The sequence below is a fragment of the Ischnura elegans genome, chromosome 6 (assembly GCF_921293095.1).
Source record: "Ischnura elegans chromosome 6, ioIscEleg1.1, whole genome shotgun sequence".
Classification (NCBI taxonomy): domain Eukaryota; kingdom Metazoa; phylum Arthropoda; class Insecta; order Odonata; family Coenagrionidae; genus Ischnura; species Ischnura elegans.
In genome coordinates, this window is record NC_060251.1 from 86,938,522 (window position 1) to 86,963,518 (window position 24,997).

At 40.9% G+C, this 24,997-nt stretch overlaps 1 protein-coding gene across 3 annotated transcripts in view; it reads right to left on the reverse strand.

Moving 5' to 3' along the window:
- The window catches only part of LOC124161102 (maternal protein pumilio-like), a 1,117,691-nt gene that overhangs the window by 673,181 nt on the left and 419,513 nt on the right, over positions 1-24,997 (reverse strand). For all 3 annotated transcript variants that reach the window (XM_046537301.1, XM_046537300.1, XM_046537302.1), the window contains one exon: positions 6,085-6,202. In XM_046537301.1, coding sequence (XP_046393257.1) covers positions 6,085-6,202 — 118 coding nt within the window. The remainder of the gene's footprint in view (positions 1-6,084; positions 6,203-24,997) is intronic.

Consider the following 24,997-nt stretch of genomic DNA (forward strand, 5'->3'; position numbering starts at 1 on the left):
CCCAGAGGCACCCCCAATTACAAATAGTGCACTGGTTATAATAAGTGAACACGCAGAATTTTACAAAAAACAATCACTTCATAAAAGCTCTAAGATCCCACCCAATGTTAGTTTCACTTGAGACTGTGAAAGTGATACGTTCTAATAGGGGTGCTGAAAATTAGTACTTTACTTCTCGTTGTTCTTCATTATTGCTATTTTTAATAAGATACGTTATAACTGAGTATTCAAATTTGATGCCTTCCATCAACTTTAATCAAAATAAAGAAAATACGGAAAAAATTTCCTCTAAAACTTCCCCTTCCCTAAAAGGAACTAAAAGTCAGTAGCTCACATCTAACATACATCGTATTTTCTCTATATAATTACACGGTAGCATTGTAACGGGTCTATATTGAGATTTCACCGAATAAGAGTGTGCGGAATAGGCAAAGTTATCAATATATTCATTTAGGTATGAGCAAATTCTACTGAGTCAACTCGCAGACAATTGAAGACACTCGTATAATACGCAGGTTCACTTCACATTCACTGGCATTCATCCCATCCCCGTCCTTCACCTAGTCTGAGTGACCAATGGGGCCCTTTCTCATGCCTCCATTGTGGGCTAACAACGCTGAATGCAGATCGCCAACGCCTACAAAACACACAAAGAGCTCGAAAGTGGCGAGGAAGACTAGCAGACTCCCAATAATAATTCTACGTCCACTCGCTGTTTGCCAATCCTACGCTCCCGCCCCCCGGCCGGGGAGTCCGCAAACTCATTTAGGTTCCGTTTCCCCGGGATTAATCAACTTATGGCCGTCACCGCGTTGGAAGAGGGCGTAGCCGGGCGAGGAAGGTTCGGGGGGCTGGCTGAAATCACGGAAATTAGGAGAGGAACCACCGCCATGGTTTTATTCTCCTCGCCACCCCCCCACGGGCACGGATGGGACGATAAGTTTCCAACGAAGCTTTTCATGCTACGTAATGAAGGATGGAGGGTTAGATAAGAAGGGAGAGAGATTGGCGGGGAAGATTCGGAGAAGTCAGAAATACACGAAAGAGTTTTGCGGTGTGAGGGACTTCTGAGGAGGTAGGTATGAGAGGGGTAAGGTAGGAATGGAGGAGAGCTGTGCACAATACACTACAGTAAAGGTGCCCAGACGAATAAATGAAAACTCACGAAACTACCTATGGGCCGTGCCTAAAAGATGAACCAAGGCGAGACCCAATGGTGAGTCCCACTGCAGTATGATACCGGGAGGGTAGATTTATTAACTATAGAGATTAACTGAGGGAACTATAGGGATTGGTTCAAACAAACTGAAAACCAAATCTGTATTAGCTACCTCACTTGGCACTGGAAAGCGCATATCGCCCACCGGACCAGTAGAAGGAAAAAACCCAAGTTATAAAATCACGACTGAAATCGGTGCAGATATACACCCATCAAAACCGTTTAATAAAATGTCTTGACCTAAATATTGGGGAAAAAATACGAATTGAAAGACTGACACTTACAGTTTACAGGAAGGCTCATGATCAAAACAACGACAGACAAAACATAACCAGAACTGTCATCGATTCTAGTCGTCTACGGCAAAATAAAAAAAGTAACAAAATACCTCCAAAGATTGACAGCGGAAAAATTCAATTAAGAACTCCCTTTGTTTGTCGGTTTCCTAGAAAGAATTGACGGTGACGTTTTTTCAAGAGACGAAATTAAAAAAAGCATATTGGCAACAATTTGTTTCAGAAAGCGCCTCGATCGTTAATTAAAGCCGCCACTACACCATCGTTCCTGATTCTCTTTTATGCCCCGCTACACTGCTATACAAACACTATGCTCCCCGTCAGTCCCTGCGATGTGTCTTCCTGGGTTGATTGCCAACCGCTCGGGGCGCCGAATCCCGCCAATTTCGGCGACCCATTTAACTTGCCATTTGACGCGCTAGATTTCGTGTGAACAAGATCCCTGCAAAACCCAATTGAATGGGAATCAACTAGGAGTAAAAACACTTGTGTGGATGGAATGCCCTTTGCCTAGCAATTTATGGTGTAATGGTAAATTTTCCCTGCAATATATGGAGTCAATGTTACCAAACACATTATGTGATTCAAAGTGAATCATCAAAGTGAAAGATGGTTTAGACAGGTGAAGGTAGAGTTCACGCCAGGCTGAGCCACATATTTGTGAAGTTCACACATTCAGGGCGCCCATGCAGTTTCTTTCCCAATTCCTTTTCGCACTCCAACGAATCGTCGTGTCCGAAGGCTTAACCCAGAATTAAACCCGCGACAGATCGGTCAGTACACGAGCGCTCCAAACACTAAGCCAACGCGCTCCCCGCAATTTGAGATGGAATAAAATAATCTAATCCAATTAGATATTTAAGCGTTTTTCTATAAAAAGTTTTAGTGGGTGCAAAACAATTTTCTTCCATTGCCCCTCCATTCGAAAATCACGATTGAAAACCGATTTTGGCCTTGGGTTGGGAGGGAGTAAAAACTAAAAGGTTGACCACCCATAATAATAATGCGTTTGCTCACAAAACGGAAGCGAGGAAGAATTCGCGGCGATATTAGCGGCTTGGAGTGGGGAGGGAGCTGAGCCACGTGACCTTGCGACTGAACACGTGGGTGTCACGAGAGCTACACGGCCACATTATCGATCATCGGGTTCAAACAAAACGCTGCGGCGGGCGGCTAACGGGGAGGGTGACATAAGTGCGGCTGCTTTATACGGTGGTGATGAGATAAGAAAAAAATTAAGCACGATGCATCTGCCAGAGGAATTAGGAGTGACTTTCCGATAACACAGGAGCACAGATGTGAATGATTTACCCACAGAAAAACGGCTTAAAATAATAGAATATCAGTTAAATCAGGGGTCGGAACACCGCGCTCAAAGAAAAAAAAATTACGCGGCCAAATGTAGACAAATGTATGCAGACAAATGTAGATAGTTCAATTATTACTCTCCCAATAGAATTAAGAATGTTCCACATAGGATGTGCGAATTGATACAAAGACTAACTGAACATGTCATTACATGTAAAATGGCGCTTCCAAAGACATGGCTTAGTAATTAAAGAACAAATGACGATTAAAAATATTAATATTAATAATATTCAACTATTGATATTTTAATCAGGTCTTTAACAGTACCATTTTTAAGGAAAATCGTATTTGAGCGACTGTATTTAAATAAATCATGGATGCTTAAAACTGTAGTTAAAGAAAGTAAAAATATAATAACACGTTAAAAAACTTACGCGTATGTTATGCGCTGCTACATTGTGTTTCGGAAAGAAATAATTCCCTTGTAAATTTTATATTGAACAATTAAAGTCTATGGTTCAGATGTTTCTACACTAACGTTACTACTACGTGGGAAATACTAGTCACACTAAAAAGCCACAAATGTCACGCAAAGCCAATGCATCACAAGCGAAGTAATTTCAATTCTTTCTCCTGGTCAACACAATCGTTTAATGGCAATCCTAACGATCCTCTGAAAGCAATGGAAGGACTAATCGTGAGATAGTGAAAATAATCGGCGTAATAAAATGAGGGCGAGCATAGTAAATATAAATCGCGTGTAGCAGAAATTGGGCCACACCGGTACTGACCTTAATTTATTCACCCAAGCCTCTCATGTCAAATTCCGATAAAAATATTTCACGGGGCCGGAAAGGCACTTGAGGGTCGTCCACACAGCATTGCAACCCCGCGCATTCCCATACCAACCGGGCATTCAGCATCGGTAGTCAAGGTTCTTTTTTTTATTGGGCTCCAGTACCGATACGGAGAATTGAGAGAGAGAGGCGTTACGATCATATACGCTCGACGTTCATCCCGTAAGCGTGAGAATTCAGCGGAATAGAGTGAGCTCTGAGTCTGTACGCGGTCCATAAAAAAGCCATCCGGACGAGGTAGAACAACCCTTAAATTTGAAACGGAGGAGGGCCCCACTTTTTTATGAGAATCCTTAAATCGCCGATAAAAAGGAATACCATTCCCTCCACCGCGGTTGCGAAATCACCACTCATCGGCACAAGAAGAAAACGTAAGGAGAATGCAAAAGCGAAATTAAAGAAACACTGTTGCACGCATTGTTTCATCCAACATACGATAGTGAAACCAATGTTTTAAGCATTTTAGACTTTCTTAGTAAATTCTTATGCGTAGGTCGAATATAGAAAATAAAACTAATGACTTTAAATTAAACTTTATAGGGGCAATGATTATCAGCGGACCAAATACTATATATTCATTAACAAAGTGGAAATTAAGGATCTTAATGTGCTTATGGATCCTAAAGGACCTTCTATGTCATCAGGAGAATGAATAAAAATGAATCTCATTAGAGATGGTATCAAAATTACGCTTAAAAAATTTACTGCAGTTTTATAATCGCCCGTCAAAGGGCATACCAGTATTGAGAACATTACGCAAGGCTATGTGTCGAAGATGGAAATAACTGATAACATTAACAATCGCAAGGCAAATGAAGGAAGGTTTAGGGCGGTATTTGAATCACGATTATTAAGCTCCATTACATATCACAACACTTACGAGTAATCTAAAAATAAGGCATGCATTAAATTGAAAATTCGTATTCAGTTGGCCTAGGTCCACCACCCTGTACTCAAATGGCCTCATCTCTCCAAGATTGATTGCCTGGTTGTAAGCTGATTACTGTTGACATTACTCATCTAATATGGGTAAAAAGGTCAATCTTTCCATTTCAATAACTTCTGACGTATTAGCTAAATCACCATCATCTAAATTCGGTTTCGTACTAAGATTTAAATGAAATACTCGATTTATAATTTCGAAATCCTAGTTGTACACGTCACAAGAAGTACGTCCATCACGTTTAAAAACTCATATCCAAACCAAACTTTACCGGAGTCACTAAATTCCTGATGGCACATAATATGCACAAATATAAGGAAGAATTATAGTTAAAGTCTTAAAGAGGGGAGTATAAAAAATATCAAAAGATGCCTGCAAATTGGAACTACAGTTCCACACCAAACCGAAAGAAGAAATCCCATCCTTGGGAGAATTACGAAATCCATACGTATCACAGAAGGAAAGCCACCAAAGGACCTTTCCACTTCGAAAAAATTTTAAACATGAAAATGCGCGAAAAATACGTAGTACACGCGAAATATGGGTAAAAATGAGGCCATTTCCGAGGTAATAGATGTTTCAACATAAAATACTCAGCATTAAAATGACATCGCGACGAGGAAGTATACCAGGGCTCAGCACGGAAGGCAAAAAAGAAAATGACTGAGATAATTTTAAAAATGAAAACGCGATGCGAGCCTTTTTGCATAAGAGATAAATATGACGAGAGGAGAAAATGGAATTACTAATACTTGTCAAGGTTCGTTTTTGGACTGCCATAAAATTAAATTATTAATATATCAGAGACGCGAACAGAGTGAAGAGTGCAAAATGCAAAGTACCTACTACTAAAATAATTATGACAGGAAACAGAGTATCCCGCACCGAGGAAAAAAAATGTTTGCACCCACTGAAACAGATACTATTCCTAAAGATTTTTAACCTCTTCGAGCATCTCCAAAATGAGAAATAATTGACTCATTCAAACAAAATGACGAGAGTAGAAGCAAAACAGTGTAATGGTAAATACTATGTAATTAATTATGACAGCTAACAGAGGTTTCCACACTGAGAAAAATTCTTGCGCACACGAGCACGGATGATTTCCCTGAAGATTAATAAAGCCTTTAGAAAATATTCAAAATGACATGCATATTCTCAAAAGAGAACTTGGAAAATACCATGATAGATAGATGTTTTTTTTAAGTAAAATAATAATCTGTTTTCCACCCTCGAAATTACGGATTCTAAAGTCCTCAACCAAAGTCAAACTAAAGAAAGATAATCAATACCAATGGGTACTGCAAATACCGACTGCCTCCGAGTCTTTTAAAACGCAAAAAAATAGAGACATTTTCAAACCATCGGATTCGGATACATCGATACACCATCGACAATGGCATCCTTGGAGTGGGGCTTATCACAAGGGGGCCGCAATTGGATAAATGGCAGGATCCTTACCTGAATTGCTCCACGTTGAGTCTCTCCACATTTGATCGGTCAAGTGTAGTATTCCTCCACCTTTGGAGTCGTCCTTTTGCTCATCAACACCCCATAACTTCTTAGCAGACGGTGCAATCTGTGGAAGAGAAAGAGAAAAAAGTTAGCCATTACCAAGGAAACGACGGTCTTACCAATGAGTAAGAATAATACCATTGTGCCATAGTACCTGACAAAGCAAAATGGTACGAAATGAAAGTAAAGGTAAAATAAGGAAATTAAGATATTTCAGTAAAATTAGGAAATTTTCAGGAACAGTAACGTATCTCGTTTGTAAGGAAACTAAGGTGACTTCCCACATACAAAACAACGAAAAAAGAAAAGTAACGAAAAGTAAACGAATCGCGATTAATTTCAAATACATATAGATTAGAGCTTTACGTGGAAGGTATGGCTAAAAATAAACAATAAAAATAAACAATAAAAACAAAGTTATCGCATCACCATTCTATGGCTTGCCTAGAGGACAATATTCACAGCGGCACATTCAACAGTCAACACATACACAACACAAAGACACCAACCTATGCCGAAATAAAGAACGAATATGAAATCAGCCTACAATAATGATTCGGTGGTGAGTCAATGACGCCTGTGTCAAAGAGATGAAGAAGATAAAACGACGTGATTAGCATTTCAACTGCATAGGCTACAAATGATGGCGTGCACAAATTCTACTCATTACGGTAAATTGAACTGGTTGCTACAGGAATCTTGAAGAGCCCAAATCAATCTACGAATATAAATCAAGCTTACTTGTAAATAAATTTAACCAGTGCAATGTCATGGTCCGGGCCCCATGATTTGAAACCAATTCCCTACCCTTTACCGGTTACCGACTCTACGGAGCCAATGAGATAAATATAATTACCGAGCAAACTATATCACAAACGTCACTTGAAATGAAAATACATTGATAAAACGATTTTCCAAATTAAAACAAATATAAAAGCGGAATTTTTCCGCACAATTTATCAGCAATTAGCAAATGAATCCCGAAACTCAAGTATTTAGAATGATGAAAATGGCGCAGCGAAATATAAAAATCTGAGAGAGGCATTTTAAAAACAAATAGATTGAATATTCTACATATTGCGGGTCCTACTTTTTTCTCAGATTTAAGAATGCATGGACATTAATGAATAATGCATAATATATTACTTGAAGTATAAGTTTTGAGCCACGCAGCCCTTCTGGACCCTTCTTAATTTTGAAATGATGACAAGTCAGTCTTTTAGTCACGACGCCATTGTCAAAGCAAGCAAGGGATTTATAAGATTTTTTTATAATAACACAGAGCCAGAAAAACATATCGTTTCCACAACGTTGACCCCGAAAAAAATTCATCGCCGTCCTTCCCACTAGGCAAAACGAAAGGCGCGCTTCACACAACCTCATTTCCCGTCTTTGACGCAGCGCGACGCCACCATCACCTGCAGAACTGCTACCTTTTGTGAATTCATACAAGGACGGATAACATGTTAAAAAGGAAACAACGAATTTCGGCGGCGACCGAAAGAGAAACCACGGAACACTCGCCGCGTCGTGCAGATTTTCGACCCGGTGACAGAACCCCGAGAGATCAAACGCTATACCGAGGAGGCGTTAGAGATTCGAAAAGAAAAAATGAAAAAAGAAATTGGGCGGCCGGCGTAGGGACGAAAAAAATGATTATGATAAAAGGAGAGCATTTCCGTCCGAAAGCTGAGAAATTCCAAGTGGCCCCTGGCTTTTTCGGGGAACGGAGGGAGAATAAAGAGGGGAAAGTGCTGAAGGGAGGAGAGGGTCCAGATAAGCTCCCGTTGGGGGGGAGGCGGCAAAAACAAAGAGGAGAAAAAAGGACTATTCCCTAGCGCCTGAAAAGAACAAACGGATCGGGAGTAAAAAATAAAACACGGTCGAGCATTAGAGGTGTCCCGAGGGAGGGCCGAGAGAGGGACCCTGGTTGCGAGTGATGCCCTGTAGCACCCCGGGAGGGAACGGGGTCTCGGCGGTGAAAGGCGTCCACGTGATTACGTCCACCCTGTCGATACGTATGCTTTGCGACAGCCCCAAAATGTATCACTGACGAGCAAATACGCCCGCAATAACACATAATTTTGCTTGGTTGAGGCGTAACTTGGTGAAAGCGATTCATAATTAACATTAAAAAGAAGCACAAAGTGGAAGCACAAAGTTCTTCTTTTTAATGTTAACACATAATTTTATTTATCAAAGAAAGATAATTTCGCATTGAGTAATTACGAATTATTCTGACAGTCTCACCTCCCTCCACCGATTCTCCTTAATTCAATAGGCCCACTCCCTTTCATTAATCTAAAAAGACATTCTCTTCTTACCCCTCCCTAGTTCAGCCAACATTCTACACTCTAACAATGTTTTCAATATCCCCTGCCCGCTAAGTATCCCCTCCATTCAAACCTTCTTTCTCCTCCGTATCTCATATAGAAGCTGCCTCCTCTTACCCACAATATTCGTATCTTTCATCTTCCTCTCTATCCTCACTTCCTCCTTTCTTGTACATACATTAACTTTATTTTCTCATCCTCTTCCCTCTATGTCCATGTTTCCACAAGGTAAGGCGCTACACTACAAATGACACTATTTTTCTATTATTGATTTGAACTCTCTTCAAAAGGAATGTACACAAATGAACCTTGCCACGCGATATTTGGTAAAAGAGCATTTACACAATGTTAAAAAATTTAATTTATAGTACTGTACTCCACTGAAATTATCAACGAACTACAGATGTGTTCACAAAATGCACATAAATACCGTATGCGCTTCAGACGATGACCTAATAGTACCGAAAGCGTAGTTCATTTCAAACGATAAAAAAAGGATAGTACAAAACTGATAAGTTTCTTCTATTGAAAGGTACGTAAAACGTGGCTCATTCATAATTTGCTACGAGTATATCCATTTTTTTAAATCGCCTCCATGCGTGAAAGTGTTAGAGTCGGGGTGATTCGCCAAAATATTCCATAAAATCCACTAAAATTGCTGGAATAACTTTCATAATATCAAAGCAATCTTAAGATTTTGACTGAATCTAAGGTTTGAGAGAGGTGGAGAGGTGGGGAGAGAGAGAGGCATTTACGGCCTGATCCTTGGTGCGGTGAAATTTTCGAAAAAGACGACCACGCTCCCGTCTCTCCACGAAATACGAAAACCATTTCCTTATTTTTCCACACTGGTAAACGATGTAATTATTTCCGTTCAAGTTTTTTTCTCTTAGTTCTTTTTTTTTCCTTTTCATGCTTAATTCTTACCACACCAAGTCATTCATTTCCCATCGTGGCAAGTGCCATATTCATGATTACACGGCGATTCTATTCTTTCTCCGATGTGGCAACAACACGAGGCGGGAAGTTGGTCCAATGAACTTTCCGAGGTCGATCTCCCCAACTGATTAGCATCCGAGTATTTCCCACGATTTGAAGAAGCGGACGCAACAAACACGAGCGATCACTACTCGCGATCGTCTGTCACAAGGATTCATTGCGATCGGAAGGTTAATATTATTGTCAGGGGCTCGTGACCGGTAAGTCCTCATGCATGACGAAACATTATCATTTCTCTCGACCCACGGAACTGTTCCGAAGACCATAAAAAATTTTATGAACATTTTTGGGGTGCGGTAACAGGGAAAAACTGTTAAAAAATATGACCGCGACCAGCACGAGTTTAAGACTTGTGTGATGAGAAGAATGGAGAAAGAAAGTCGGACGTAAGATGACAATGCATAGAAGGAAGGATAAGAAAATGAGGAATAAGAAGAAATAGATATTTTACGAATAAGAGTTGATGGGTCGACAGGCCAAGGCGTATAACGAGGCTAAGAAAAAATCGAATTTCAGGGAAAAGCCTAACAATTGCTACATCTAAAGTTCAGGAAGACTAACATGGTGGAGCAACTGGTATACTGGACCAGCAATCGAAAGATCGGACATCGATTCCTAGCTAACTGAAATGATTTTTTTTCACGGAGAATTTCATCCTTGGTGCATATTACAAAGATGAAGCAAACACTCGATAAAAACACAACATAGAGAGAGAGAATTAAACAAAGGAATTAGGATATTAACTTGAGAGATATAACTCCAATGTAAGAGATTGGAAGCATTTATTATCATAGCATTCTACCGATTAAGGTAGGTTTCCTTTCGAACGAATAAATTAAATTTGTAGAATTTGACATAAGAAGTTTTTCTAACCACTTAACTTGATTGGCAGGTTCAATGGCAAGAAATAAGAGTTAAGGGTAAGGGAACAGAGTCAGGATGAGATAGGGAGAAGTCTGGGCTGGAGGGGAACTCGAAGGAGGCACGGAGGGGCGGACAACCACTCCACTTGGCGCTATGGACGTAAATTAGCCTCCGCTTGTTCAGCCCGATCACCCACGGCAGACAGCGCCCCGGAGATGATTAATTGCCGGTCAACGTCCTTGCAGTAGCTTATAAAATAAGGGGTTTGACAAATACGACGTGACGGATGGCCGGCCGGACCATCTGGGGGCCGCTGCAGCGACGGAGAAAGACCGGTGGCTTGCTGCTGGGAAGCAATGAAAAGATCGGACGACGGGCTTGACATCATATTTCACAAATACGCGCGTGACGTGGATCCGCCCACGCACAATAGGATATGTCCCCTCTGCGTGGAAACATGGGAGACAGGGAATTGGGCTTTAGCCTCGGATTAGTTCGCGAAAACGTCGAGGCAAGAAGGGCGGGGTCCCCCTGTCGGTGGCAACCGTCTTCATTCTTCATATCCCCGGACGAAATCCGAAGCTCTTTCGCACACTTATTATTTTCACTCGTCCCGCGAAATAGGGCGTTGTTGATTTGATTGCGGATTTCCTGGTCCGCCGGACTTTACGAGCTGCGACGATACGCATCTAAATAAAGCACTTTTATGGCTAGCTATAAAGCTACCTCGGATATAACTGACTTCCGAGCTTCCTCAGGAAAATGCCAACTCGGAGGATTATTTTCAAAATGGAATCTCAAGACTCACTTCCAGCAAAACCTGCTGCAACAAAGAACTTTTTGGTGATTTAAACGATCCATTTTTTTCGCAACTGCTCCAGGGCTACTGACTGCAATTCAGGGTAATTTCAAGTACCCATATAGTGATTGATAAAAAGTAACAATTTCGATGTTGTCTCACATAACACTACGCGGAGGAACGCCCTAAAGCCGTTACTTTTGAGGAGAAACGCCGCCAGAACCTCAGATCCAAAGTAATTGGTTCGATGGAATGCAAAACATGGACATTTTTCCCGATTGGTGAATTCGCTGACAATAACCGTAGCAATTAGCATCATCATATTTTATGAACAGACGAGAAAAAGATGCGGGACTGGAGGTGAAATGGTATCAATTTAACGCGGGATATCAAATGAAAAATGAATTATTTTGTTTTCTCCTCCACTCAGCACAGTATCTCATGCGCTTGGAGGCTGTCCAGAGATGCAGTCATAATAATTTTTTAACGACTACCTTCCCAATGTCGCACTTTGATGCAGTGTGCCCGACCTTTGTGCTCGCGCCGTGATATATCGGCGGCTCGCTCACCGCGCGGCGAGATCTGACAGCTTTGACCGGGAAATACACGCTCCGTTTAAAGGAATATTGCCTTCCAAGTTGAGCCACAGGGTAGGGCTTTTGAGGTGGAGGCAGCACTTAAGACCTCGGACTCTTAACAGCCGGACGGTTCGCTCTTTGAATGTTCGTAAAGAACAAGACATAAACCTGCTTCCTCACGCAGAGCTACAAGCCAGAAAGTGACAAAATAATTAGACGGAAATCAAGTAGGGAATAAGTACAATAAGTCTGCTATAATTCAATTAAGCAGAGGCATTTCAACTCTCACTCTTTTGGAAAAAAATTAGGCTGTAAAGTATGCTCTAGACTACAATGATTCAGGAAATAATTTTATATAATAAATTTTTCACAAACCATAAAAACAATTTTATTTATACATTTCAGGCAATGTGAAAAGTTAAATCAGTCACTCCTATTCATTTAATTCCGCTGAAGGTTAATTTCTCCGAGAAGATGAGAATCGATAAAAAAAACAAGAACATGAATTGTTATTATTAAAGCTATGGTTTCTGTTAAGGTAATAAAAAAAGAAAATATATATAACATAGTAGGATATTAAATACATAGGATATAGGTAGTCAAAACCTACTTGTACTGGAAGGGTTAAACAAACAATGAACTGGTGAAACGAAATAACGTAACTCCCGGCACGTTGAACTTAAACCGACGAGGGTTGGACGAGGGCGTCTTCATCAATAAGCGAATTGGTCGACGATCATCGAAAGAATTGAATCCGGAGTTGACAACATAAGCACGAGTCGGAGCGCGACGAAATCAATTCCCATTTTCGAATAAATTGGAATGGGAAACGAGGCAACCCTAGAAATGCGACCGCCGACAAACGCGACGAATCGGAGGCCGACGGACCTTATCAACACCCGAAGTGGAAACATTGCCGACGAGAAAAGAATGCAAAACAAGCACAAACTTCCACACGGGGGAAAGTCTGCAGCGTTCCGTGCGCGGGAACAATAGGGGAACAGGGGTGGATACGCAAGGGGCGGCGCCTCCATAATTCATGCCGCGGAAAAGCGATCCAAAAAGCATCGAATTTCCTGAAAGAAAAACGATTCAAGAGCTCGACAACTGCGCCGGGAGAGTATGATATCCAACTCGCGCACTACCGCGGAATGAATTTGTGCCAACGTAAACATTTTAAAAAATCATTCACACCACGTGCCCGTGAAAGATACCCACGCACCCCACCCTCTGTAAGCGTCTTCGGCATTCGCAAATAAAAAAAACCTTGAACAAATTTACCGAACGACCAATTTAAAAGGAAAACAAAGAGGATGAAAAAGCATGAGACCACTCGGAATTTTGGAAAAGGCAAGGCTGTCAAACAAAAAAAACACCCTCAATACTTTTAAAACTATTCTCAATTAGATATGTTTAATAATTACGCCAACATTTAGACGCATGACTTTTCTATCACCTTTTGTAAGTGTTATCACCCCTAGGTCAAAAATATTAAATCATTTAACGAAACACCAACATTAAAAAATCATTAAACTTAGCAAAGAGAGGGTGGAGGTTTTTTTTTGAAGTGGTTGGTTATAGGAAAGAGGTAACCGAGGGATAAAGTTCTCCATTCGCGAAGGAGGGAGTAGGAGTAGGAGGGAGGAAAGAACGAACATCGCCACCTGTCCAGCACATGACTCACAGTTGATCGAATTGTTCAACGCTGGGCGCACATTGAACGAGAGCAGGGTGCATTTTCTGGGAAAATCATGTGGAAGGTTATTCTAGGGGAATTGCGACAGAGGACAAACCCACGAAAGACAAGCGAAAAAATTCAATCGGGAAAGGTGCCATGATCATATAGGCACTTGACCAGAGCCGAAAAAAAATCGCTCAAGTTCGAAGGAGTGGAGGAAATAGCTTAAAATTACTTCTATACTGCTTCGAAGGATATAACACCAATGTCTTTGACTATGCCGATATTGAAGGTTTATCTGAGCAATTAGCTAGTCCAGCATCCGATAAGTTAAAGCGAGTAGTTCAATGCTACGAATATCCGTTCTCTGTATCAATAATTACAACCGCAGTTGCTCCAACAGCTTCTACCATGCAATGATACTTCTTAAGCTAATCAATATAGTAGAACTTAAGATGCTCTCCGCAAGAAGATGAAAAGACAACGAAAGATCCTCAAGGTTTAGTCCTAAGTACCTACTTGGAGGCCAATATTAAAAAAAAAGAGTTCTACTGTCACTCCTACTCGCGTTATTTAAAACACCCACAAGTTAACCTCGCGTAATTGTTTCTTTGACGCACCTTAAGCTATAAACGTGATGTATCAAGGAATAGTGCACGTATTTCCAGGGTAAACACAAGCAATAGAATATTGATAGACAAGAACTATGTCAAATACAGTGAACAATCACTTGAGTACTCTACAAGACCTTAGTACCGGATGAGAACGGCAAATCGCTGAGTCAGGAACTCTTTTTCTTTCATAAGTTAAAGGTTTCAATAGTTCTATCAACAAAGAGAAAAGAAAAGGGAGGGAGGCGGGGAGATGAAATATATTTAAATGATTATGGGTACATGAATACGACGCTAACTTGAGCACCTTCACGGCCACAGAATTTATTTCATATTCGCGCTCCATTGAAGGAAATTCTCCCTCACGGCGACGTCCGCGAGAATAGGCGAAACCTTTCATTTCCTCGATCTGTTCTCCCTTGACCTTTCAACGAACAGGCGAAACCACTGAGAAATAACACTGCGGGAATCAGAGGCGATAAAAATCACATCTTACTCCCATTCACTCGGGCACCTCTTTTGAAACAAGTCGTTTATTACGCCGAGCCAATCACTGGGGAATACTAAAACTCAATAAAAGACGGAAAATGAACAAACGGTGTCTTCGCAGGTGAATTACTTTACGACGAGGGGATGGAAAGATAATACAATGACACAGGGCCTTGAGAACATTCAAGGCTTTTCTGTATGGAAATATTGCACAACTCCTTCGTTACCAATGGAATATTTCACAGAGATGAAATAACCAATACTTTTGTATCGAATAACAGACATGACGAAATATATTAACTCAAGGTAGACATCATAAGGTATGTATCGGTTGAATCGATAGTAATAAAGCCACAATGACGTTGTGGTTCATTGAAATATTATGACTCGATAAATGAATTTCTCCCGTGGAATTGAGCAATGAACATAATAAAGAAGACTCACGAGGCTTAATAGGGTGAGGGCGACTTGCAATTCCTGCGATGCTTTCCTCTTCGCGAGTGAAACAATTGAAGAGGAATGTTTATTCCCGCTAGATTTCAGACGATGACAGTTTGTGAAGCCAACCGCTCTTTCAACATCGGCGCTGTCCGACGCTGCTGCCACAGTGGAGGAGAGGGGAAACGAGAGGACTGAGCTAGATTCCTCATCACAGCTTTCCGACTAAAACGAGGGATGAGTCATGGAGGAGTTCACGAGAAGAAGAGACTGGCGATGAAGGCCAGTTGCTGAAAACGAAGGGAGTGGGGGTGGGCACGAAGGGTTATGAGCGATGACCTTTCCCTACCCACGACCCATTTCAATGAGCCGGCGAGCAGACGATGATGCTGTTTGCTGCCCCTCAGCCTCCTCTTATTCACAAGATGAGGTCCGGCTCCTCAATCGCTTTCGTCATATGATTCACGCACTATCCTCTCAAACCCGTCCCGTCCCGTAATTACATTACACACAAGCAGACTGACGGACGGAATATATCAATTAAGGAGGTTCTATTTTTTAGAAAAAGAAGTGAAGAGGCGAATGGTATACATTCAGGGAGTCATCCCCAAGCCAACACCGAATTAGCAACGAAACGAACATAACTATGAAAGTTAAACCGTTAGATGTTCTGCAAAACTAATGGCCAAATGGAAGACGGAATACGGAAGCGTAAACAAAATAATTATTTAGACGTCAAACACGATTAGTGATACTACCCTTTGATGGCAGAAATATTTAATTCCCTTCTTGGCAACTGATATGTAATATAAAAATCTCACTCGCTTCATTCATACTTACTATTATCAAATTATTAAGTATATTTATCTTCAGGCTATGCTCCGACTATTACAAGAGAGACTAGCAGTTTTTCTAATTTTGTATTATTATCACACTTTTCCCCATAAAAATATCGATTTTCCTTATACATTAATACCAGCATATCACCCAGTATTTGAAAATTTTCTCCCAGCGCAACAAAATTCAGTTTATTATTATTATCAAAGATTATTCATTTAGTGAGTTCCAAAAAAATGAAAAACTTCTAATAAAGATCGAAAAAATATGTGCAAATCAATGAAAATTAGTTACAATTAGCCTCTCGCACACAAAGCTTGGAACATTCCCCTAGAACAACGAACCACTTACATTCGTATGCGACTGAAAATTTATTCATTAAATAATGAGAGGCTAATCGATCATGGAACTTCCCAACTATATAAAGAAGGATATAAGGAAATGTGATCATGTATGGATATGATCACGGCTACATGAAACCACGAAGTAAAAACGTCAATACACTACTACGACGTACCTAGGGATGGATTTTTTTCGGATTGGGAATTAAAAAAGGTCAATTACATTGAATTTATGGAAAAGAAACTAAACGTAAATTCACTAATACACTGACAGTAAGGGAAACGCGAAAAATTAAAAGTAATTTGATTTTGTTGTAGTTTAAAATAAGTATTAAGAGCTTATGCTAATGAGGTGGGCTATGACGAAAAAACTACCTTTAAATGTTGAAATTGAACCAGTATTGTAGCATTGCGATCCAGTGGGTTTTCTCGGTTCACACAAAAGCACAGTTCGATAGCACTTCCGAAGAGTATCCCAGAGAAACGAAAGACGCAAGTATCGATTTTTTATCTGTCCGAGCACCTGCGCCCGGCCACCAAGCACGCACCTTTTCACTGACCTCCGCCCACGGACGACCTCAAACAGGTGAGCAATCCACCCAAGATAGTTTTTACGAGCTAACAGCGTTACAAAATGTATTCAAGGGTAAAACCGTTCCCCAATTTTATTTACACCTTACTCAATCCCTTAGCCATTCAACGCCAAGGTTAGTTTGTAGCCCTAACGAAATTAAAATACATTCCATGTTAAAAACCTGGGGAATACATAATAATGCAGATATGCAGCGATAATATAATGACAAAGCTAACATATTTCGACCATAATTTTCCAATAACTTTACGTATTAAAGGATAGAGCATGACAAGGCATTGAATATGACAAGGAAGCAGCAAAACCGCCGTACAAAATGGTAGTGATTAGCTATTTTTTCAGCACTAGACAGCTAATCCGGTAATAATTTAACACTGACGATTCAATTACATTTATTCCCTAAAACTTCAAATATTAACGAATCAAGAGGTAAAGAAGAAACGTGTTTGCAGACACGCAAAAGAGAAATAATAATACAAAGGCATTACCACTGAAGCTAAAAATAATTAGGATAGATAGGCTACAATTTTCTACTGACACTCACTCACTCTATTGAAAATGTTGGTAATGTTAGGTGACGGTAGAGCTCACCCCATACTAACCCACAGGGGAATCAATATCACAAATTAAGGGTACGGTGGCTAATTCCTCTCCCTGGGCAACCTTGCAATTCGAGGACTTTGCTCGGGGTCCCCGAAGGCTTCACCCGGGACTTGAACCCGTGACACTCCATCCAGCAAGCAGCCCAACGCTCTACCCACTGGGCCACCACGTTCCCCCAAGTTATCCAAAGCAGGATGGATATAATTTTTTACGATTCCATTAAATATAAATGGAAAATTAGTATTCCAAAAATTCATAATTTCGGCCCCGAGTAAAGGTAAAAAATTCATTGCATCTGAGGGATTTTATGTACATACTTGCATGAAGGTACCACTACGCACGCAATGCCTCCAAACTATGCAAAAGACACGAAATGTAGAGAATGGCGAGCCAGCAAAAGAGACGCTATAAAGACTAAAACGAGGGAAAAAAAAGATAACATCACGGAGGCGACTGGAGCTTGGGAGCCAATAGCCCAGGATCGGAATCGTTTGGAGACCAATTCTCCCCCCTACGAAATCATTTAGCATGCATAAATCGAGGCCGTTTTCACGCTAATTGCATAATTAAGGGCTAGAGTCTCTGACACGAGGGTAAACGATGGGACGAAATGAAAAAGGACATTCCTAAGGCGTTTTAATGGCGCTCTTGAGTTCGCGCCCTGGATTCACACTCGTAATCCTAATTCAGAGACGGCAGAGGGGTGGAGGGGAGGCGATTAAGGGGGAGGGGAAGGGGTTGGGTGCGTGACGAAGAGGGGGAAGGGGGAGGGGCAGCAGCTGAAGAGGGGAGGATTTACATCCCCGCCCTTGACCAACTTCAGCGCCAAACAATCCGCCGCTCAGAACGCGAGCGCGCCACGATTCGAATTTGTTTTCGAATTCCTCAAAGCCTCCTATCATGAACAAAAAATCTGTAAAAATAACTATATATGGTGGTCGACGAACTTTAACATGACATCAACGACGTAAACGCTCAGGAAAATGGAAAATAAATGAAATACCATAACGTTACATCCCCTCTTAAGTGAATTGTTGACTTATTTGAAATAAAATTTTAACTCATGATATGCTATATTACATTATGTGATAAACAGCCCAATTTTAATATCCTTTATTTTTTTACCTCGATTCTAGACCTAATATAAATAAATCCTCATTCATATTGAAAAATACGTTATTTAGTTATTCGTTCAATCTCATCCAACACGGTAAAAATCAGTTCCAAAAACATTCGACGATTACTGAAATTTATAAAATATTTTGCTCTTTTAGCTTGGAAAATACGTACGGATACTTGTGTTGCACTCATAATTTAGCATCAAACAACACTTAGATGAACTTGAATTCCCAGTTTATACGATAGTGATAAAAAAATAGAGTACATGCAAATTACCTGCATGAAGTGAAACTTACTTTGAGGAAACTAAAAATAAAAAAAGACTGAAGTTTTTGTTTCAAGTGCACATTAGGCACCCCACTGGGCTGAGAATGGCCAATTGAGCACCTATTGAACTGGCGCGAGCTCTGAACGACATCAAACCCACGCCAAATAGTAGCACGACTTTGAAACTATTTCTATCCCAACACCCTAGTGGTTGAGCACGCCGAATGAAGCCCGCGAGTCGAATGCAATGCTATAAATACTTTCGGTGGGGATCAAAGGCACGCGGCAACTCATAGGATAGATACACACCGCAAACGGAGGCGGGAAAGATCCCTCAACCAGAAGCCTCGAATGTGAGAGCCACACTCACAGAGGGATAATCTGGGTCACTACCAAGTGTCGTATTTATTTTCTACATTTGTTTTACGACTATTAGTTTTCAAATTTCAGAGCGCCACACTGATGATCCATGGCTATGACGAAAATATACATATCTAACGGTTTCAGCTCGGTGTTTATTGCGTCACTATTCAATACGAATAAGTTTAAAAGCCTTGTCATTTCTATACACCATGTTTCTTCATTTAGGCACGTAACTATGAACTTATTTGCACGACTGAAATATTCAATCAGTGATTTAACTTAATACATATGAAATTTGTAAAATAAAATGCAAATAGCCCTTTGTGACGAGATTAAGGTAGCAGGACAGAAAAAAATTATAGATGAAATATATCAAAACATATCACTGACAACTGTACCAACAATAGGAAAGACATTTATCTAACTTAGATCACAAATACAGGGCTTGACAACTAATTCTGAATAGGTATTAGGATACATACTAACGTAATACTAAATAGGTACGGAAATAGAGCTACATAAAGAGAGCCTGGGTTGATTATATTCGATGACATATCGATTTCAAACTCGATTGTTTTTGGAAAATAAACTCTCATACACAGCATCAATCTTTAAAAGAAAATAAAACCATCGAAGCAGAGAATAACTTCTACATTATCTCGTAATAATACGTAAATTTGTGAAAAGAGAGTGACAGTAATGTCTGTAGTGCGATTGAATTTTTCCGCGCGTGCCGACAACCTAGGAAAATAGAACAATCCACCAGTACATAGACGACCCAATGAACAATCACTCCATTCCGCTCGCGGGCAATTTTCGCCTGTGTACCTTCCAACCATTCAGGGAGAAGAAGAGGGATATTACAGCAGAATGGAGAGAGACTCGAGGCATTACGAGGAGAAGAGATGAAAAGGCTTCGAGAAAGGAAGGCTGGTATCGGAAAAGGATGCGGCTAGAGACTGCTGGGAAGAATAGAAGAAGGAGAAGGATTGGAGGTGGATAAGGGGAAATGGGGAGGGAGGCGGAATCCGCGGAGGAAACGAACTCACGTAAGTGGCCTTGGCCGGGAAGACGCAGTGATTGGCCGTGGGTCGAGGAGGGGTTGGCGTGTTCTTGGATTTAATCACAACCTGGGCGATATCTCAAACTGAGTATCGTGAAATAATACTTCTTATCGATAATCGTGATTGCCGAGGTAAGGAAACAAGGATATTGCATAAAAGATTGTGATAATTGTAATGATCAGACAACAGTACACGACAATATTTGGAAATTCCAGAGAAAATCACTACAATATCGATGAATTGTCCGCGATTTATCGTGATGGTTGACAGACTTTCGCTTTGCGCATTTCGCGATATTTGGACGACGGTGTACTCTCAAATCAATATCGCTTCCGCGATATTTTTATTTATAAAAAGGATCGCGTTGTTTGACGACTTTTTAGCTACGTTTCCTACCGACCAAGAAAGGTTTGAAGAATTGTTTTTTTACTAGATAACTCAATATCTCTCAGGCTTATTGGTGGCCGCGGGCTGGGAGAACTGCGGGCCTCCTTCCAACAACAACAGCTGACGAGGGGGAGTGGGGTGATTCCTCCGGAGGTGGGGGGGAGAGGAGGATGAGCCTGGGGAGAAGCGAGGAGCCTACGGCGGGCCAAGCAGACAGTGGGGACGCGGAGAGCGAAAGTGAAAAAGAGCTCGCGGAGACGCGCGCGAAGCCAGCTGATAAATGGGCGGGGTACATCGGGGATTCTTTGCTTCTCCCCACCTCACTTTTTGCGCAGTAGGGTGAAGATGCATACGAGCATCGTATAATGATTAACCTCAAGTTGCAAAATATGTATAAATACGGGCAGATTACGCAGGTTTACACGTGGCATTTCACTCATCGACTTCGCCTGCCCTCCTTCCCACAGTAGGCCTCATTTCGACAACTAAAATCGAGGATTAAAATTAAAATAAGACCCATAAAAACCCACAAAATTATTTTTAAAATACGTAAGTTTTATGTCCAAAGAACCGTAAGCTCTTCCATTAACTTCCGATTCCAACACCGTCTTGGCGTGCTGGGGGTAAAAGGGATTCAAACCCCCATCGAAATATTAAGAAAATACGGTCTTAAATATAACCTTCAACTTCTCCCCAAGAAATATTCATCCACACTCCAAATAAACCCTACGAAATTTTATTCTATTCTAAAGCCCTGCATACACCATGCATTAACACAAACGAGGTAATGTCTGTTTGCACGAATGATTTTTGATGACCGGAATGGAACATGCACGAATGCATTAACCAAATTAGAACAGGTTCTACTTTCCGTATATGCATTCGCACAAGTTGGGTGGTTAAACGGGGCATTTTCGTGTTCATTCACGGGATCATAAATTTAGACATCAACTCGTTAGGGCTAATGTACCGTGTAAACAGGCCTGGAATTCTATGTATTCCTAATCTTTTCCGCTCCAGAAAAGTAGCCCTGTCCTCAAAAATTAAGTCTGGCTCCGCCTCCGGCTCAAAGATGCGAGAGATGCTGGCTCGGGCTGGGATGAGCAGGAGCCGTCGGAAGCGGCGTGTGTCGTCGACTGCATCAACCAACAAGACGAGAGTCAAACGTCCCCTGAGACGTGAGCGGATTAGCAAATGATCCAGCGGGAATGGCAGAGGGAGCAGCATCAACGGTGCAAAGGGAGCCAAGGGTACCGAAAAAAAAACCACCTCTCCATTCGACGCGTACTAAATCCCGCCTAACGAATCGCATCATCTCCCTCGAGCTACGACGAAACACGACCCTCGAGCGGCGCTGTATCCACTAAAAGGAGCGCGAGGGAAATATTAATTTTCCGCGGAAATAATTACCAAAAGGAAAATAAAAACGGGAACGGCAAGTATTCGCTGAGGGCTGGATATAAATTACGCGACCCACGGAGGGAGTGATTATTATTATTATAGAATTCCACCGATTAAGGTAGGCTTCCATGGAGTAATAAAGAAGTGATCTGGGAGCCTCCCTTTCCTTCCAGCACTGCCTTCTTCAATACACTGTAAGGCCTACTCCCTTTCAATCCAACTAAAAATCCTTTTCTAATCCTTTCCCTTCCCTCGTTTCCCTAACATTCTACCCTCTAACACCATTTTCAACATCCCCTCCCCGCTAAGAACCCCTCCCATCCATACCTTCTGTCTCCTCCGTAAGGAAGCTAAAAATATTACATCACAATAGTTCTACAGGTGCCATGGTGACGATTCATTAAGGACGCATTTCATTACAAATTGAAATAGCGGATGAATTCGCCACTTTCACACTCAAATATAATGTAAGCATTGCGTCTAAATCGCACAAAATTTATAACAAAGTAATAAATCCATAATGGACTTTGTTGCAAAGCATGGGATTAAAAAGGATATTTATGTTAGGATTAATGCAGTAACTTGAAGGCCTTTCAGAGATCATGAATATAGAGTCACGAAAAATGTACGAGTAAGGTCAATACAATACCCAATGGAAATCAAGTTCCGTGTGAATTTGACCAATTTCACCCCCTAGAGTGCCATTTAAAATTTGAAAAATAACTTAATTTTTATATTCAAATATCGTTGACAATGCAACTCTGGGCATCTAATAATATGTCACCTTCAAATGTCCCTAGAAACGGAGATCAGAATCGTAAAAAGGTGATGGCGAGACGACCGAATACAGTAAGTAGCATACATTCCGTCTGAGAGAATTCTTGGAATAACCTGATGCGGGAACTATGCAGCCGCATCACATCGCATCTTCCGTCAGAACACCCATAACCGATAAGTAAAGATCAAAGTGCATAGCGCCCGCCGCTGCTTGCCCGCAGCAAACAGAGGGAGGGGTCACAAAACAAAGACATGTAATTGATGCGCAGTGTCTGTTTGCCCCCGAGATAAAAGAGCATCACGCAGTCAGCCTCCACTGGCCCTTCAACCCTCTTCAACCTCGACCGATCCAGACTCGAAGACTTGTGGATTGAAATGACGCGCCGATCCTAATTGTCATGCGGATCACCAAAGACCACTGAAGCCACGGACAAACCGCTTCGGAATTCGCCGCGAAATTAAATGGAATTGAAGAGGCGTCCCACTCCAGCCGCCTCAAATCGCCATCATCATCATTTGACAATCAATCCGCTGGCAGTTCAAAAACTATAACTGCTATCTCGTCGAAAGTTGTCCTAATAATGATCAATGCTTTGACTATTAGGAACGAACTCTATCGATCTATAACGTGGAGTCACAATACTCATACACCACGCGATTATAAGAGTAATAGATAAGAGACTAACGACCAAGTCTGTCATTTGCACCTATTTTCTCTTCAAAACACTTGATAAAATTATGCGGAAATGTGAAAAAAAACCACGACAATTTTTAATAGATTCGGGAAATAAGAGGATTTTAAATAGCTCACGTAGGCTAAATAAGATGAAAAGGATAGCAGGAAGTACACAAAAAGCAACGGTTTACTTATCAATGAAAACGTGAAGAATTCAGTTCTAACGTATTTCAGATATAACGTATTTTTAACCTCAGATCTTCCTCCTAACGTATTTACTTTGCAAATGTAAAGACTGAAAATGTGAGACACAGTGAAACGGACTTAAATACAGGTGGAAAGGTGTCATTAATAATAGCTTGAAAAACTGCATAAAAGACACCAGGAGATCGTTGACGGCATGATAAAAAATGTTTGTATTCAACTGAGAATCAACTAACAACTGACACTGGTCATATAATACATGCTCAAAGGGAAGAATCTAGCAACGTTTCCTTAAATAATATACACACACTCCAATACAAACAATTTGAAAGGTCAAAAACTATTTCAAGAGCTATGAAACTGTAAACAAGAGACGTACGGATCGAGGTAATTCAATCCCTAACACACAAATATAGCAAGAGGATTAATTGGGAATAAAAATCGCACGAACTTCTCCTAATAAGCCATCAAATATTTACGGGTGAAATCGGAGGAATGAAAAGGAGATATTCCAAGGTAATATGACTACCAGGGAACACTCAAGGGATTTCGCATCAATAAAAATGTATAAAATAGACAGGGAGGAGGAATTCAAATGCTTGAATCGGAAACGAACAGTGAATAGAAATATGTAATGATATGTAGGAGGGGTTTAGAGAGGTCAACTCCACGGCGGAACTACGGCGAACTAAAAATATACTAATCGGAAACCAGAAAATTAACTCGGAAAATGACTTTCTCCGTAAGCTAGAACGCAAAAATATGGGAGGACTTTCCCCCATCCTCAGAAGAGTGAAAAGGGTTCAGGCAGGGAAACAAGTGCGAACAGGAAAGAGGAGAGATGAGAAATTTTAGCGAGGTAGCGGCCCAAGACCGTCGTAATATGCCCATAGACTGCGTCACTGAGTTTCGTCAAGGAGAGAGACGAAGGAACAAGGGTTTCGCGGGTAATGACGCAACAACCAACAGGGTTTCCAGCGAAACTCATTCGCTTTCAATCCTGAGTTACATAAATACTCAAGCATTTTCTAGGATTTTGTAGCACTTAGCCAATAATTTTTTTATGAAACTTGACTTCATTCTATATTATAAGGCTATTTATGAATTTAATCAACAATATTCCACCAAAAAATACGCATAAAAATATATCTTCAATCTTACGCATTCACGAGTACAACGAAAAACAATATTTCCAAATTCTTCAAGAAAATCATTATGCCTAGAAAATTTAAAAACGTTTTTCGCGTACAACCCCAAAACGGTTTTCAAATCTTCATTATTAAGTCGAGTCTATGACCACTACACTCTCGCCCTATGATTCAACCAGAAAGTTACTTAGATAAGTGAAGATAGAGCCTCAGACTGCCACAGGCAAGTGAAATTAACACATTAGAGATAGTGGGCGAGTTCGTTTCACCAGGCCACCTTGCACTTGCAGG